Consider the following 15,581-nt stretch of genomic DNA (forward strand, 5'->3'; position numbering starts at 1 on the left):
TCTTGCTCTTTAAAGTCTTTAACCACCGTCCACTGACCCCTCCTCCTCTGTGGCCTGCTGTACTTTTCTTCCCATAAAGACTTAGGTTAGAGAGGTTTGTGGATTGTTGACGTTGGACCACGGCTGGGCTCTAAAAAGACGCTACAGCCAGCTGATACAGAGCGACTCTGGCCGCGGACGGGGTTGGTCACACCAGAAAACTGTGTGACTGTCGTGTGGTGAATGTTTGAGTAAAATGACCTCAGTTGTCTTAGTTTTTTCACATCCCGCTGCCTCCTTGTTTTCCCTCAGAAACCCAGAGAACACTGAAGAGATTGAAATACGCTGTATTTTTAAGTGTATGTCAGTAGACCCGATTCTCAACTGACAAATATAATCCAATGTCATTTAATCCAGAATAAATGACACTGATGTGAGCAGTGAGACTTTACCAAAACAGTAAAACTAAAACAATAAGCTGAAAGAAGCTAAAATGGGCCATAGAGGTGAAGGACACTGCAGAGCTGTGGGTCTCTGTGGGTTTGTCACTACAAGTGTCCCCTTTAACATTAAACAGTTATTTGATCCACTCTTAATTTAAACATTTTGATTAATGCAGCTTTAAAGAAAATGCTGCTGAGCTGCTGGTCCACATTTACTCCACTGCTCTGAAACAAAGGAGTCAGTGAAAGAAAACAAAACAAAACATCAGCTCGCATTTTTGTCATCAAACTTCAAAACCAATGATTAAGCAAGACATGCGATGAGTCACTTTAGATTTGTAAGCTTCTAGTTTTGACTTACTAGTGTCTATGTGACTCAAAAACCAACTGCCTGCAGTTGTTTTCACTGCTCTGTTCTAATCCAGGACAGAAGCAGGACAAATGCATGAAGGGTTTACCACTGCGTGTACTGGCACGGCTCCAGAGACCCTTATATTTTGCTAAGCTGCGCTGGGATCTAGAAAAGAGGAATGCGGCCATGGATAGGGATCATAAAAAGAAGCTAATGTATGGCAGGCTTCTTATGGTCTGTGCCCATAATCACGTGCATGCATACATGTGTTTGAGGCAAAGAACGTGATCTCAGGTGCACATGGATGCCATTTAGTGTGAAATATACAGTTAAGTGCTTCCCCTTGAGATTTTAAGTCGCACAGTTGTAAAAAAAAAAGAAAAAAAAGAAAAAAAAAAGAGGCACTTACTTCCCAACTTCATCGAGGACAGGAGCCGGACACAGCAAGAAGGTGTTTTCTACTCCGGCCGGCTTTTCATCTAAGAGGAAAAAAAACATTTTGATAAATGTACATTCCTCCAAAGTAGACTCCTCAGTCTGAGCTTTCCAAAGGAGGTACGTGGGCCTAGACAAGAGCTGACAAAAAACCTTGTTACAGACAGGATGGGTTTACACCAAGAAACACAGAAACACGCAAAATGTAGGTATACTTACTGACTGTAACTGTATCATTGATTTTGAAGCTGCACAGCACCTGGTCGATGTTTCTGGCATGGAGAAAACCATTTCCTCTCACCACCACTTGGAAGGACTCTGGTTACATGACACACAGTTTTACATTTTAGACTCTTTGCCAAGAAAAATGACATTTTATACTATATGGACAGTATGGTGCATTAGTATTTAAACTCTGAAAGGCTTCCTCTCCATTAACTCAGTTTATTTCTCCATGTGAGATCAATGACAGAACTGTGCCAATATATCTGTAAATATGGGCCTTAAAGGGACACCTCTGATTATTTTAAGTGGGGTTGTTTGAGGTACTTATCCGTAGTCAGTGTACCACCTACAGTGGATGGTGGTCGGCATAACTCCAGTTTGGAGAAGCAGCAGGAGTACTGGTGTAGGAAGCTAAGCAATGTTCTGCCATGGACAGAGTCAGCAGGAAAATATATTTTATCAGTTTAAGTGTACACCATATTTAGAATATTTCCATCACCTTAGCTTGTTGTCAGACACCCTTTTCTTAAGAGAAACCACCGTTACATGAGCCGAATATCACTCTCTCCAAAGCAACCAAAGTCCTATGGCAAAAACAATGTTTTTATCTTACTGCCTTGATCGGTTAGTTAGTTTGTGTTACTGTGTGACTTCGGTGAATCTGAACAAACCATTTCAAACAGCAAAGTCACACTATGAGACAAACAAACTAACTGATCGAGGCAGTGGTAGACCAACAATGTCTGTGCTCTGCAAAATTACTGGTTTTGCAAAATGAGTCTGGTCGGTTTGGAGAGTTAATTAATGGTGGTTTCCCATCAGAAAAAGGCTGCCTGACAGCAAGCTGATGTGGTGAAAATAAATATAGAGTACACTTAAACTGATTCAGATTTTTTTAGGTGGCTTAAACAACTATCCTTCTAAATCTAAGAGTTGTAGTGTGGTTCATGTGAAAAAAAGGCTAAAATGCACAAAATTTGATTCATTTAATATCTTGTTATATGTTTGCTTACTCTAATTATGTATGAATGTATACAGAATGCAGTATATGGTTATCTATGTATATACTTGTATGTATGAGCATATATTTTTCTTTGCCCATTTTTCTAATTTAGTACTCTTTGTCATCTGTTATATGAATGCATATAAGATACTTTATAATACACAAAACAGAGACAACTCAAAAGTTCAAGGTGACTTACTTCAATAGAGTTTTGAACCCAACCTAAACCCCTGAGTTTTACCAACTTATAATGTTTTGTTGAGATAATGTTCTTTTCCTTTTTAGATAAACTTTGAGTTTTAGAAACCCCAAAAATGTATATCATAAATTGCTGAGCAAACACATTAAAGTGGAAGCGAATAATGGTTAATGATTTAATATTTTCAAGTACAATCCTTTAATTTTCAAGTGCCCAAGTAATGACAAACCAGGTTCACAGCTCACTGTGAACTATTTTGGAAATGCAACTTTTTGGGGGGTTTCTAAAACACAAAGATTCAAGCTTATCTGAAGAAGAAAAGTAAATTACCTCAAAAAAACATTATAGGTCGACAAAACTTTGTTTAGCTTATTTAAAACCTTAAGAGTTTGAGTTTGATTGAAAATTGAAAAATCTTATGAAGGCAGCTGCCTTGAAATTTTGAGTTTTCTCAATTATTTCTTGCAGTGCATAATTCACAAAAAGAGACATGAAAAGGGAAAAAGAGAGACACATTAGTTTTGGCTTTAATCTCTGACATTGTCAGATGGACCAGGCAAACTATCTAGTCATGCAACTTGCATTTATGAGCCAAAATTTGCTTGTAATGGGGCGGAAGGAATCTGAGTAAACAAAATACAAAATTGCAGAAAAATCACCCCACAAATGTGTCGGCATTTGACTGACTTATAATTATTGGACATTAACCTAAATAGTTGGAATGTTGCCTTTAATGGAAGCGATCTTATTATGACGAGAGTGAGCCTGCAGGACTGAAGTGAACTGCACACCAGCATTCACTTTCAAGTGAAATAGTTTTCCTCTTGAAGGGTGACACTAATTCACTGCTTAATAATAAAAGACAAAAGCAGATGTGAGAAGCAGTAAAAGTTCCTCTGCTTCTGCCAAAAGAGTTTAATCAACCCCTGCTTTTATCTGTTCATTTGTGCCTTTTAATGTCTATTTAATGTTGTTTTAACTGTCATAATCTTTCTCTTGGCAGGACTCTAAAGGATGTTGTCTACTTTGCTGCAGCCAATCTCACCACTGCAGCTCTCTCACGGTCAGTCCCTTTTAACGAGACCCTATAATATTATCCCCACTGCAATGTCCTGTCCCAGTAGATTTCCTGTCAGATGCTCATATATGGTCATTTTTCAGGCTGGGAATGTCGTTACTGAGGTGAGAGAAGGGGGGACGGGGCACCCAGTAATGCAATTAACACAGCTGAAGAAATGATGGGAGGCTGACATCAGCGTGGATGACTCAGGAGAGGGTGCATGAGTGTATGTGTTTCAGTTCCCCACCTCCTGCACACACGCTGGAGGGCTCAGCTGCCAAAATCTCAATGCAGGATTTCTTGATGATCTGGAGGGGAAACAAAGAGAACAAAGACGACAGCAATTATTTTCTTGAACACTTACGCTGCCCTTATCCTGCCCTGTTCATATAAAATATCGGAGCCGAGAGCTCAATAAAAAAAATACTCTAGGGCTCTTAAGTCATTTCCTTAATCATACTGTATCACTGTGTCTCTCACTTTTGAAAATTTTCCACTTCCTTAATGCTTATTTGGAACAATTTGGTCACATCTTCATCAGAACTGCATGTCAAATGTCTTTGAAAACCCCCTCCCCCGGTATGTTTTCAGCATCATTGGTTTTAACTTCCTGAAAATGACAATCTGACATTCATACTAACTTCACAAGGTCATTAGACAGGGGTGTGGTCCTTCGAACTTCTCTGTAAAGTTATTTTTCATATGCACAACCAAGTCCTAACTGCCTGAAAATGTGCAGGGTTATTCACATATTTGGGTGATTACCGCATCTCCCATCTCTCTGTGATGGTCGGCTTCTAGCTACAAACACTTACAAACACACCAGTGCGGTCAGACAACAGCTCAGCAGCTGTAACCAGGTACGGCAGACCTGTCAAGCCTTGTTTTTCCAAGCCCCGCTGTAGTAAAAATGATACTACAATGTACTTAAATAAAGTGTTTAGAGGGTGGGCTCTTATTTTAGCCTTTTCAAAACCAAAAACACAAGGTCGCCAAAGTTATCTGAGTCATCCAGTGCACAAGCTAAAAGCTCTTTGTCTTTTTATGTTGAAGGGATAGTTCACCCAAAAATGAAAATTCAGTCATTGTCTATTCACCTTCATGCTGATTGAAGGTCAGGTTTAAACAACAGAAAAAAGATTGAAACTAAAACTGTGACAGTGGGCTACAAATCTGTTTTACTTTGTAAAAACCTATGTAGTGAGTGGATTTAGAGGCTGAAGAGGAACAAGGCTGGGAGTAAGCTCTTCAATACACTCCTATTATAGCAGATGGAGTGAGTTTTCTGTGCATTCATACTTTTGAGTGTTTTCTAAAGTCAGTTCTGACACCCATGGGAGTAATAAAAGGTAGTTGTACTAATACAGGACAGATACAAAATAAATACATGGATGTGGGTGTTTGCATGGGCTCCTTGTGAGCCTCAGCAACAGGAATGCTTCCGTGAGTGGAGAAGAGTTTATTTACCGAATCAATGACTCCCCGGAGGGCGTGGAAGCCGCCCAGCACAGGAAACACGTGCTCGATGGTGTCCGCAATGGTGGCCAGCTATAAGGACAGAGGTGGAGACAGAGGTGTGGATGGAGGTAAAGACTTAAAGATAAAGCTTGATTTGAAGGGGTGTGCATAAGACTGTTATGACACTGCCATAAACATGACATGATTCCTGTTTCCAATGATACTAATTATTACACCTGACATCTGAACATAAAGGAGCCTTTACGAATGTTTATGCCCGTTGTCATTACGTGGCATTTGGTAAATTATGTCATCTTAAATGCAAAGTTGACATTATTTGAGATGTCTTTGTTATGGCAACTTGACATTAATTAAGCCAGTAATGTTTTTGTTATGAGAACATGACATTAACCAAGAAAGCATAACCTGTAAAAGTCTTTGTGGCCTTAACTTGTATCATTAGTAACACCTGTTTTTACTCTCATATTTCAGATTAATATGGCTGTTGAGAAAAAGGTCTTATTAACAAAACGTTTAAAAAACAATTTACTGAATAAGTACGTTGTGACAAATTGAACTACTAGATTTTTAGTGTTTTCTGGTAACTGTGGTTAGGGAGACTGTGAGTGGCTGTTACTTGATATTTTATAAAGTGTCCAAATTGGCCTCAAGTGTGCTGTTGTGATGAATTTCAGACATTGTAGACAGGTAGATCTGTACAACGAGAGTCTGAACTCCATGAAAAACTGCATGCACACACTGTAAAACCAGGGAATCCCCTCCACAGTAATAATCGCACATTATCCACAATCAGGTAATGGGTCCATTTACAATCAATCAAATGGAGCTTGAACTAAACTGGAGGGAGACCATGCCCGGTTACTGAAGGTCGACCAAAGTCTCAAATATCTTTCACGTAAATACAGGAACCCGAATCACCCTCCTCCTCATCATGTTGAAGCTAATTGTTGAGTATTATTTAGACATTATTCCAGTTGGCATCTGCAGCGGCCAAAGGGGCAGCTTAAAAATCACTTGGATTAGTTTTCAGGAAATTTTAAATTATGGGTTAGCCAAATTGCGCAGGGGCCACTGAATACACACCACGCAACATGGAGGTAACAGCATTTCCACAACTCTGGATTCCTGAGCACATGTGGTATAGAGTACATGCATGGTAAACTGTAATCGGCCTGTAGTTTTAAAAGTGAGGTTTTATTTCAAAGCAGATGTATAGCGTGTATGGAATATAGGTGTTAACCTGCCAAACACAGCATGCATTTACTGCGCTGGCGTGGCTGTTACCTGTGTCTCATTGAAGTCTTTAACACCAACACAGTACACAATAGCTCCAAGAGACCTGGCTCTCTCTGCCTGTTGAAAGACAGAGGGAAAACATCTATTACTTCCAGAAAACTGGCACTCAAGCAATGAGAGTATTTCTGCTTCTGTTACTGAAGTTGCAGCCGTTTAGGAAATCAGGCCTCAGTGTGAAGTTGCTACCTCTTGCTGCGCAGTGATGAGCTGGTGTTCCTGCAGCTCTCCATCTGTCAGTGCAATAATCACACTGGCCGTGCCTGGAAGAAACATACAGGCGTGCTATAACCTCAGCACAATTCATGCCTCAGCCTGAAGTAGGTTTTCATATGAATGGCTTTTCTGATGCTTACCAAAGTTCTCCTGGTGTATCTGCTCGTTTGCCTTCAAATGAGAGGACATTTTCATGGTCAGATTGTTGGGAAATACCAAACATTTAACATCTAAGCCCATAGTTCAATGAACTTTTGCCATACCTCTACTGCATGGTACGACTTGACTTGCGTGGAGCCCTTATTTTTTGGTTTTCCATTGGTAAAAGTTGGGAATAATACCTGATAGTTTTTGTGGTATCACCTTGGCTGAGGTTCTAAGTGAGCTGAGCCAAATGTTTTCACCACAGACATCCTGCACACCGACTGCAAATTGCAACCACTATTTTTTATTTCACTGTACCCAGGTTTTTTAAAAAATGGCAGCCTGAAAGTGCAGATGTTCCTCTGTTTGCTTGCAGATGGAAAGCATCTCAAAAGAAAAGGTTTTCCGTTGGTGTTCTTTTCTTTGCGTTGTGTTTCCACCCAAAGTACCTCTAACTTTAAGTCCCAGGAATTACTTTTCAAGGAGCAAACATCAGCCTATTGTTGTTTGGGTTTCCACCACAATCTAAATGCCTGTGAAGGTACGTTTTTTCTGCTAACATATGAAAAACGCAACTATACAACATCAAGACTTAGACTTGACCCGTCGAACACTTTCTTCTGCAACTTCATGTTAGTGTGTCAAAGCACAGTGAACAAACACAAACAGGTTTGCAGCTGCAGATTTTTAAAAATGGTGGCTGAAATAAAATGCTACAAGTGCCTGACCAATCAGAAATGTTCCTGTATTTTTAGAAAGTGCAACCCATAGAGCAGGGACTTTTCTGCATGGTAAAATAATGTCCAAGAAACTTAAATTTGTCACTTTGTGGAAATATGAGTTCCTCTAAAGGTTCCTAGTTACTGGGGAAAATCCTTGTGGTGGCGTAAGAATCCCCCTGCATTGAGTGGCTACCAGCTGCAGTAGAAAACGAAATCAAGAAAAGTACCTGGTACCGAAAGTGCATTGAAAACACAGCAAATAACATTAAAATGCATCACAGCAAAGAATTACCCTCTGTAATCCAAGGTGCATGAATGTGTCTCCACCAGGAATCTCTCTTTTCAGAGCGTTCAGCCCCTTTCTGATGTCCACTCTGCAGAGAAGACAGATAGCTGAGCTGGTTTGGATGAGGATACATTTAAAATGCAGTGTTGTCCTATGCAATGTCTGTGTTTTGTCCCTCTTCTCTTCACAATGAGCAGTCTGGTCTCTGTCATTACCAAACGTGTGGACTATTACACCTCAATCCTCTTCACCTGATTCCGTTCATTTCATTCACTGGAGCACTAATGCAAACTGGAAGCATCTCTTTTGGAAATGGAACCTCAGTTTACGCAATAGTGGTTAATAGTGGGTTTCCCAAAGTGGGTCACACCAAATAACACTTGAGTTTTAGGCAACAACAAGCGAGCATCTGCTTTCACTCTGCTGCTATAGTTTGAGTTTACTTTACGACTGATTGCTCTTGTGTAAGAGCTTTCCGTGCTGGAATAACATTTATTTATAACACAAATTCAGCTTCAGTTAGTCATTTGCACCTAATTAATTACATTAAGCAAAAGAGCTGTGACTTAGTTTACCTGTTTTCCGTCAGTTTCATGATGGTGGATGCTCTGGAGGAGAATGTTATGAAGGACATCCTCAGCATGGGGCTGGAACAGAAACAAAAATCCATCATCAGCCCACATTATGGGCCAGATTTTGGCTGAGGAGTGTGCAGCACTAAAACTCCCACAGATTAAACCTACTACAAGGAGTATTTAACTGGTTATTACCGATGCCTTTATGTGATCTACATGATCGGCTATGTCTATATGGCTGCTCTTAATGGCTGCTGATGAATCATCAGTGATGAAACGTGCCAAAGACTAATGGTAACTGCCACAGACCTAATTCAACAGAATTTGACCGCTGTTTGGTGATTTCCAATCTTGCACAACATACAAGTGATAAAAATATTTCCTCACCATCTGCGATTAATCAGAAACCTTGTGTTACACTAATAATACAACATATTGTTTCCCTCGGAACCATAAATAACTGGCAGTAACCCACGATAAGCTTTACTTTAATGCCAGAAAATGGACAAAAAAAGTCTTGAGCATCTTATTGTGGACAAACTACTACACTTCCTTTGAGGTCACTCCAGCAGGCTGTGTGTGAGTTGCTTCTTGAATGCACTGAGGCACCAAGTGACAACATGCATGGGTTTGAATCCTCTGTGCGTGACAGTGACTTCAGTGTTGACACGAAAACTACGTCACCGAATCCTCAGATGTGGACAAGTTTGTTACTTTTGTTTGCTTGTGACAAATTATATTTAGAAAGGAATTACATGCATGTAAACAAACACGCAGATATCTGAAGTGAGCAGTGTGTTGTGTTGTTTTGCGAGAGAAAGTAAGTTCATGCAGATTTGCACCGTTTAAAATTTTCTTGTGTTTGTTTGAAACAGAAACTTTGAGGAGGGTCGGTCCTTTGCTATGGTTGAACCGCAAAGCTCCAGGTGTTGTTGTGGCCTTCGAGCTGTATGTACAAAACAAAACCACCCACGAGCTGAAGGCCATTTGTTGAAATGTCACATTTTACGCTGCATTCTTACAGCTCTAGAAACAACACAAACACTTCAGTTAGTTACAGAATAATCCAGGATAACACTAAGTGACTGTGATGACTAAAACTGATCATGCACACATTTACACATATGATTTTTTAAATATGATATTGAGTGTTTAGCCCATTAGTCAAATCTATTCTTAGAATCCATAAGGTGTGTATTGTTTTGTTTGGCCACTTACAGGACAGAGTAGCACAGGTGCAAACTTGCAGATGTTTCATTAAAACATGCACAGTTTGATACTGGATGTCACTGCAGCAGAAGACATGTAATCTTAACAGCAAAGTTACCCTCCCTATGTCCCACCCCTTCTGGAGCCTCGGTCAGCTTTCTTCTTCCATGTTTCCTACAGTATTAGCTTCATCTGTGTTGAAAAGGAGACCGAATTTTGAAGTTGGTTAAAAGATTTTGCTGATTAAATAGCTATTAAAAGTAGCCGATGTTAATAGCTATTTAATCTGCATCAATCGTTAGCTGGCTAGTTAGCTGTTGTTTTGCTCTGTGTCAAAATGCTAGCTAACTTGGTAGCTAAACTATGGAATTCATTAGTTAGCTAGTTACCTAATGTTAACAAACTCGCTACCTAGTAGGCTATTCTACATCAATTGCTGCGTAGTTAGCTAGTGTTTTGCTCTGTATGAAAATGGTAGCTAATTAGTTAGCTAAACTACAGCATTCATTAGCTAGCTAATTATCTTGTGTTGGCAAAAAATTGTTAACTCACTTTTACAGGTCCCTCAGGACATCAAAATCAAAATTTGGTTTCTTTTTCATAGACAAGCTTGGTATATCTAAGTAGGCAATAGGAAACGGTAAAGGAGAAATTTGACGGGTATCGTTGGTCAATTGTTATTGGAACACAGAAAAAAAGGGGCGGGGCTTAGGAGGAGTCAGTTATACATTATACTCTAGTACTTGACAATTTTAAACTTTATTGAAAAGGATACAAAACAATATTGTTTTTCAACCCAGATATTTTTAAAATGATCTCAATTGAGCTTTTCATCGTTCAAGTCTGTCTAAAATTTCAGATCTTAGTAATATTTGGGTAAAAAGATCTGAGTGAGACACTTAGACACTGCAGTATTGGGGTTTTATGTCAGCCTTGTCCATTGAAAGCATCCATCACTCCTTGCACTCTTCTTATTCTAAAGATGCAATAAAACCCATGCTGCTCATAGAGACCCTCCAGTCTGTAGTCACTGCTGGTAACCCAGACATCAGCTCAGCGACTGCAGAGACAGAGTGAAACATCAGCCTGGATGCTGAGTGTCTTAACATATGGCCAGTTGTAGCTGTAGGGACAGATTTTATTTTACTTCACCAGGGGGTGACTCCTGTGTAAAGTGTGTGTTTCTCTTTAGTGATCTAAATCTCGGGGCTCCAGGAAGTTGAAGACAGAGGCAACAAGGCTGTTTAGAGACAGTCTGGCTGTGGAACCTTTCAACTGTTACAGCATCATTTCTCACCAATTTTGATGGGTTCGTTATATTGATGAAGTGTCTCTTACCTTTTGAATTTCTCAGCTAAATTTTCCACAAAGTAGTAGATTTCCTCCCAGTGATTCTTCACACTGCCAGACCTAAGACAAGGAAAAAGGGAAAACCGCTCAAACAAACAGCAATTATGTCTATGACATTCATTTTGAGTCATGTACAACATGAATGCAAAAACATCAACTGAAAAGTTGTCTTCAAAGTACACAATCATAAAAACAGGAGGAAACAAACCGTCCTCATGTATAGAATGAGTCCCATGATTGCTGGTTACTGGCATACAGCAGTTGTAAAATATAATTTCTCTATACATCTGTAAGTTTCAAATGATACGTTCAGAAAGAACAAAATACCAGGTTTAAGCTATCTGTCAGGCACACAGTAACCTCCATATGGTGGAGCAGTCAAACAAGAAAAATACAGCTTTGTTCGCCAAGAACAACAGGGGGTAAAATCGTTAGCTCCACAACATGAAGAACACGCTGTATGTATCCCAGAGAAAACACAACCGCTTGGCTTGTTACTGTGACTTCACTATGTCAGAATTATTTATAACAAAAGGTATTGTGTTTTTATTTATTTTAAAGAAAAATATTGCTTTTATTCATAGATGCCACCAATTGCTAGCTAGCAATAGAGAAATAGCTGGTACACCCTCTGTCTGATACTGAACCTTTGAGGGAAGGACATTAAACTGAAATTTCATCTAAGAAAAAAGACCATCCTGTTTATGTATCACAAATACAACCAAGGGAATTACAGAAATCGACTAGAAAAATCCACGGTGTGAATGTTCAGTGTTGAAATTGCATTGCTGGGTTTAACAGATGAATATGAATAATGTATGACAGATGTGGAACATTCTAAGGTTTCTTGAAAAGCTGATGCTGAACTGAATTGCTGCCTTTGATTTGTATGGAGAAGCAGCTGAAGGAACTATGACAAGTTAGAAAAGTGTGTAAGTAATTGGTATGAATGGGATTTATTTGGTAACCATTTATATTTACTGTTATTAATATATCAGACATATAATTTAGGGAATAACTTAAATCAACTAGAGAAGGTAATCTGTAGTGTGCATGTTGGATGGTGAAAAGGCGACACTAAACTGCATTGCTGGCTTTAACAGTTGAATAATACTAATAATGTATGAAAGATATTGAACGTTTTAAGGTTTGTTGAAAAGATGATGCTTAACTTAATTGCTACCTTTAATTTGTATGAAGAAGCAGCTGAAAGAATATGAAGAGTTGGAACAGTGTGAAGGGGTCTAATTAAAATGAATGGGATTTATTTAATAACCATTTATATTTACTGTTATTTATTTATCAGAAATACCATTGAGGGAATGACTTAAATCAACTAGAAAAGGTAATTTATGAAGAAAATTCTATGTGCATGCTGGATGTTGAAATGGCAGCACTACACTGCATTGAATAATATTGATAATGCATGAAAGCTATCAAAAATGTTAATATTTGTTGAAAAGGTGATGCTAAACTGAACTGATGAAGTTAATCTGGACGGAGAAGCAGCAGAAGTAACTATGAAGAGTTGAAAAAGTGTGAAAGGGTCTAATTAGTATGAAATGGATTTATTTAATGACATTTATATTCACTGGTATTTATTTAGCAGAAATACCACAAAGAGAATAACTTAAATCAATTAGCGTGCACGACACATCAGGGAGCAGTAAGTGTGCTGTTGAGATAAAAGAGACTGGTAGTGTGGGTCTGGTGTGTAATTTAGCGCCCTCCTGTATCCTGAACGAGCCCCCGAAGGCTGAGGAAATAGGTCCTGGTCTCCCCAGGGGAACATCCATAAAACTGGACTATTATTAAAAAAAAAAACTCCCCGTGGAGCTACCTTAATTTCCTCTGGGCATACTTTGTGTGTGAGTGTGTGTCTGCGTGTATTTGTGGCAGTTTTATTAAGTGCGTGCATTGAGGCAGAGGGCTTCCGGCATGATGTGACCAGTCAGCAGGTCATCCATTAGCTAACGATTGAGCCAGAGAGATGACACATGGGAAATGAGCTAATTGACTGTGGTAAAACTGGAGGACTATTTAGAGGATGAAGCTTACTTAGAATAAAGAGCGAGGCTGTCTGGATGTTATTCTAGGTGCTGACTAACTGATGTAACGGCATTAGACACAGTGGAACTGGCCAGCACTGATGTGTTGGTGTTTCTCTGTAGGGGACAAGAGATCAACACACTGTAAAAAAAAAATAAACTGTTTGTTTTAACAAAAAGTGTCTGTGCTGCCTTAAAACTTAAGTTGACTGAATCTGACAAGTTGATGTAATTTTGTAATGACTCAAAACAAATAAATAAACTCATTTTTGTCAAATGAACTTGATGATAAAAAACACTTGCGGGAAGCTTAAGATGTTAAGTTGAACTAACAACTCTTCAGTCACACTGACAAACATTTATAATGTTTAATGTTTACTATAATTTCTTAACTTTGAACTAACTAATTCAATGCCAACCTTCATAATGGTTTGCAGTGTTTTCATCATATAGGTTTTCTTCAAATTATAAAAAAGAAGGGTCTCAGGAGGGTTTTAACTCTCACCAATGCAAACTGGGAAGTCTGCTATTACGGCAATCATGTTCTGGAGAGTTCTGAAAATGAATAAAAATTTTAAGTTTAACTAACCTGACTATATAAACCTTGTATGGTTAAGTTAATTAGAAATGATAAGTTGATTCCACTAAATTCCTGGATGATTTTTTTTTTTACAGTGCATCATTTTAGCCACATGGATTTGCTGTTTCCATTTACACTCAGTCAACTGATTTACTTTTATAAAATCCAAACATATTTTTGGTCCATACCTTTATTGTTGATGGCTTTAATGAGTGTCATTAAGCAGTAAATAATTTAAAAGTTACCATTTCATTCAGGGGTTCATTTCATGTTGCAGGAGGCAAAAATATTCAACAATAGGTCTCCAAACCATCAGTTTGAATCTGTGTGTATGGGAGTTAATGGGAACCAGACTAAACACTGATTCTGTTATCCTAGTTTACCTTTCAGTTGTATTGGTCTCCAGCTCACTCAGAAATCTGTTTGAGAATCATGTCTAGACATAATAAACAGAACGAACTGTTTCTTGCTTATGGGCTTAGTATGCTTTGGTAGGAAAACATGAAGAAAGCAGGAAAACATTTGTTCTGTAAATTAGATTACTAAGAATGTTTATTTTCTGTGCAATGTATTTTGATTATTTGGATATTTGAAGATACAGGAACCATCAGAGTCCTGGGAGCCTCTTTGAGAAAACAACACCAGCTACACATGGCCAGAACTTGAAATGGAAATGAATTGTGACTAATGTTATTTGCCTGCAATTGAGTATCTCTGAGGTTATACCCTATGGTGTTTTTGTGTTATTGCTTGGCAGCGGAGGGGTAATTTTTTTTAACCAGGCTGGGGGGTAGACACAGCCAAGGAAGACCAGGGACTTTCCCATCATGCCTCAGTCATTTAAGCCTCTCTATCCTGCCAAATGGGACTCTCAGTGCTCTGTTTGGTGGACTGGACAATGTAAATAGAATACTATGAGGTTGTACTCTTCTAATCCCCAATATTCCACTTTAAAGAGCCAACAAGAAAGCTTTTATACTGTCAATCAGCAATTACTTTTGCAGATGCTGAACTTTGTTGGCCTTTAAAACTCTGTAGCTTGTGACGGCATAGATTTTTTTCTGATCGGGGTAGAAAAGCAATGTATTCCAGTGGGGTTATGGTTACTACAACTGCCCGCATAATTACGTTTTATTAGACTTTACTGAAGGATACTGTCATAAATGTAGCATAGCACTAACACATTAACCAATAGAAAGCTGAAGTCACTCCCCTTCCCTTGGACCACCATGGGACCTCACACATATGTCTGTCAATTTAAAAAATAATTTCACAAGACAAGAAAGTCTCAGTTTGTTGTAAAACTGCTTAAGTATCAGACTGTAAAGATAAATAATTAGAAAGACTACACACCCAGAAGTCGCATAAGTGACGTAATGACTTTCTCCCTCCAAAAGCCAAAGTTAGCCACCAAAGCTAGCCACGGTGCGTTTTTGTATAGGGATGTATTCACACAACATCACCAGGTATTACTCATTCTTTCTCTTCACAGGACCAGGAGTCGCTGGATAAAACACGTCAGGTAAAGAACGTTACAGGGGGCAGCTGCTGTCGCTACAGCGAAATTGGTGTTGGTGTATTTTGTGTGAGATGAGAGATGTAGTTCATTGAGTGGTTTCACAAAAAACTCAATTATGACAAACTGAGGCTTTCTTGACTTGTAAAATTATGGTTTCAATCGACAAATATCATATGTGTACTTCATAGCAAAGTTTAAACAGAAACAAAAAATGATTTGTCTCTCACCATACACTACTGTTCACATATTTCCCAAAGTTAGGTTCCATGGGGCACACTGGAAGGGGTGTGAATTTGTCTCTCTACAGGCTTAGCACCAAATGTGTGCGCTGCATGCAAGCAATGTAGAGCGAGCAGACGGTACTGCTCATAGCAGAGCAGGAACTTTGACTTAGCAGTAAGTTGTCAGTCTGGCAGTAAATGTACAGTACAGGTTACAGTGTGTCAGTTACTAAATGCAGCAGC

At 38.9% G+C, this 15,581-nt stretch overlaps 1 protein-coding gene across 1 annotated transcript in view; it reads right to left on the minus strand.

Annotated features, from left to right (window-relative positions):
• antxr1c (ANTXR cell adhesion molecule 1c) overlaps positions 1–15,581 on the minus strand; it is a 57,542-nt gene that overhangs the window by 26,304 nt on the left and 15,657 nt on the right. Inside the window, exons 2-11 of the mRNA XM_084741055.1 lie at positions 10,959–11,030; positions 8,412–8,483; positions 7,843–7,924; positions 6,825–6,855; positions 6,658–6,731; positions 6,460–6,528; positions 5,164–5,244; positions 3,944–4,004; positions 1,429–1,527; positions 1,184–1,253 (exon numbers count right to left, since the gene is read on the minus strand). Of these exons, the coding sequence (XP_084597181.1) occupies positions 1,184–1,253; positions 1,429–1,527; positions 3,944–4,004; positions 5,164–5,244; positions 6,460–6,528; positions 6,658–6,731; positions 6,825–6,855; positions 7,843–7,924; positions 8,412–8,483; positions 10,959–11,030 (711 nt within the window). The remainder of the gene's footprint in view (positions 1–1,183; positions 1,254–1,428; positions 1,528–3,943; positions 4,005–5,163; positions 5,245–6,459; positions 6,529–6,657; positions 6,732–6,824; positions 6,856–7,842; positions 7,925–8,411; positions 8,484–10,958; positions 11,031–15,581) is intronic.

Source organism: Lutjanus erythropterus, chromosome 17 (assembly GCF_056507025.1).
Source record: "Lutjanus erythropterus isolate fLutEry1 chromosome 17, fLutEry1.hap2, whole genome shotgun sequence".
Lineage (NCBI taxonomy): Eukaryota > Metazoa > Chordata > Actinopteri > Lutjaniformes > Lutjanidae > Lutjanus > Lutjanus erythropterus.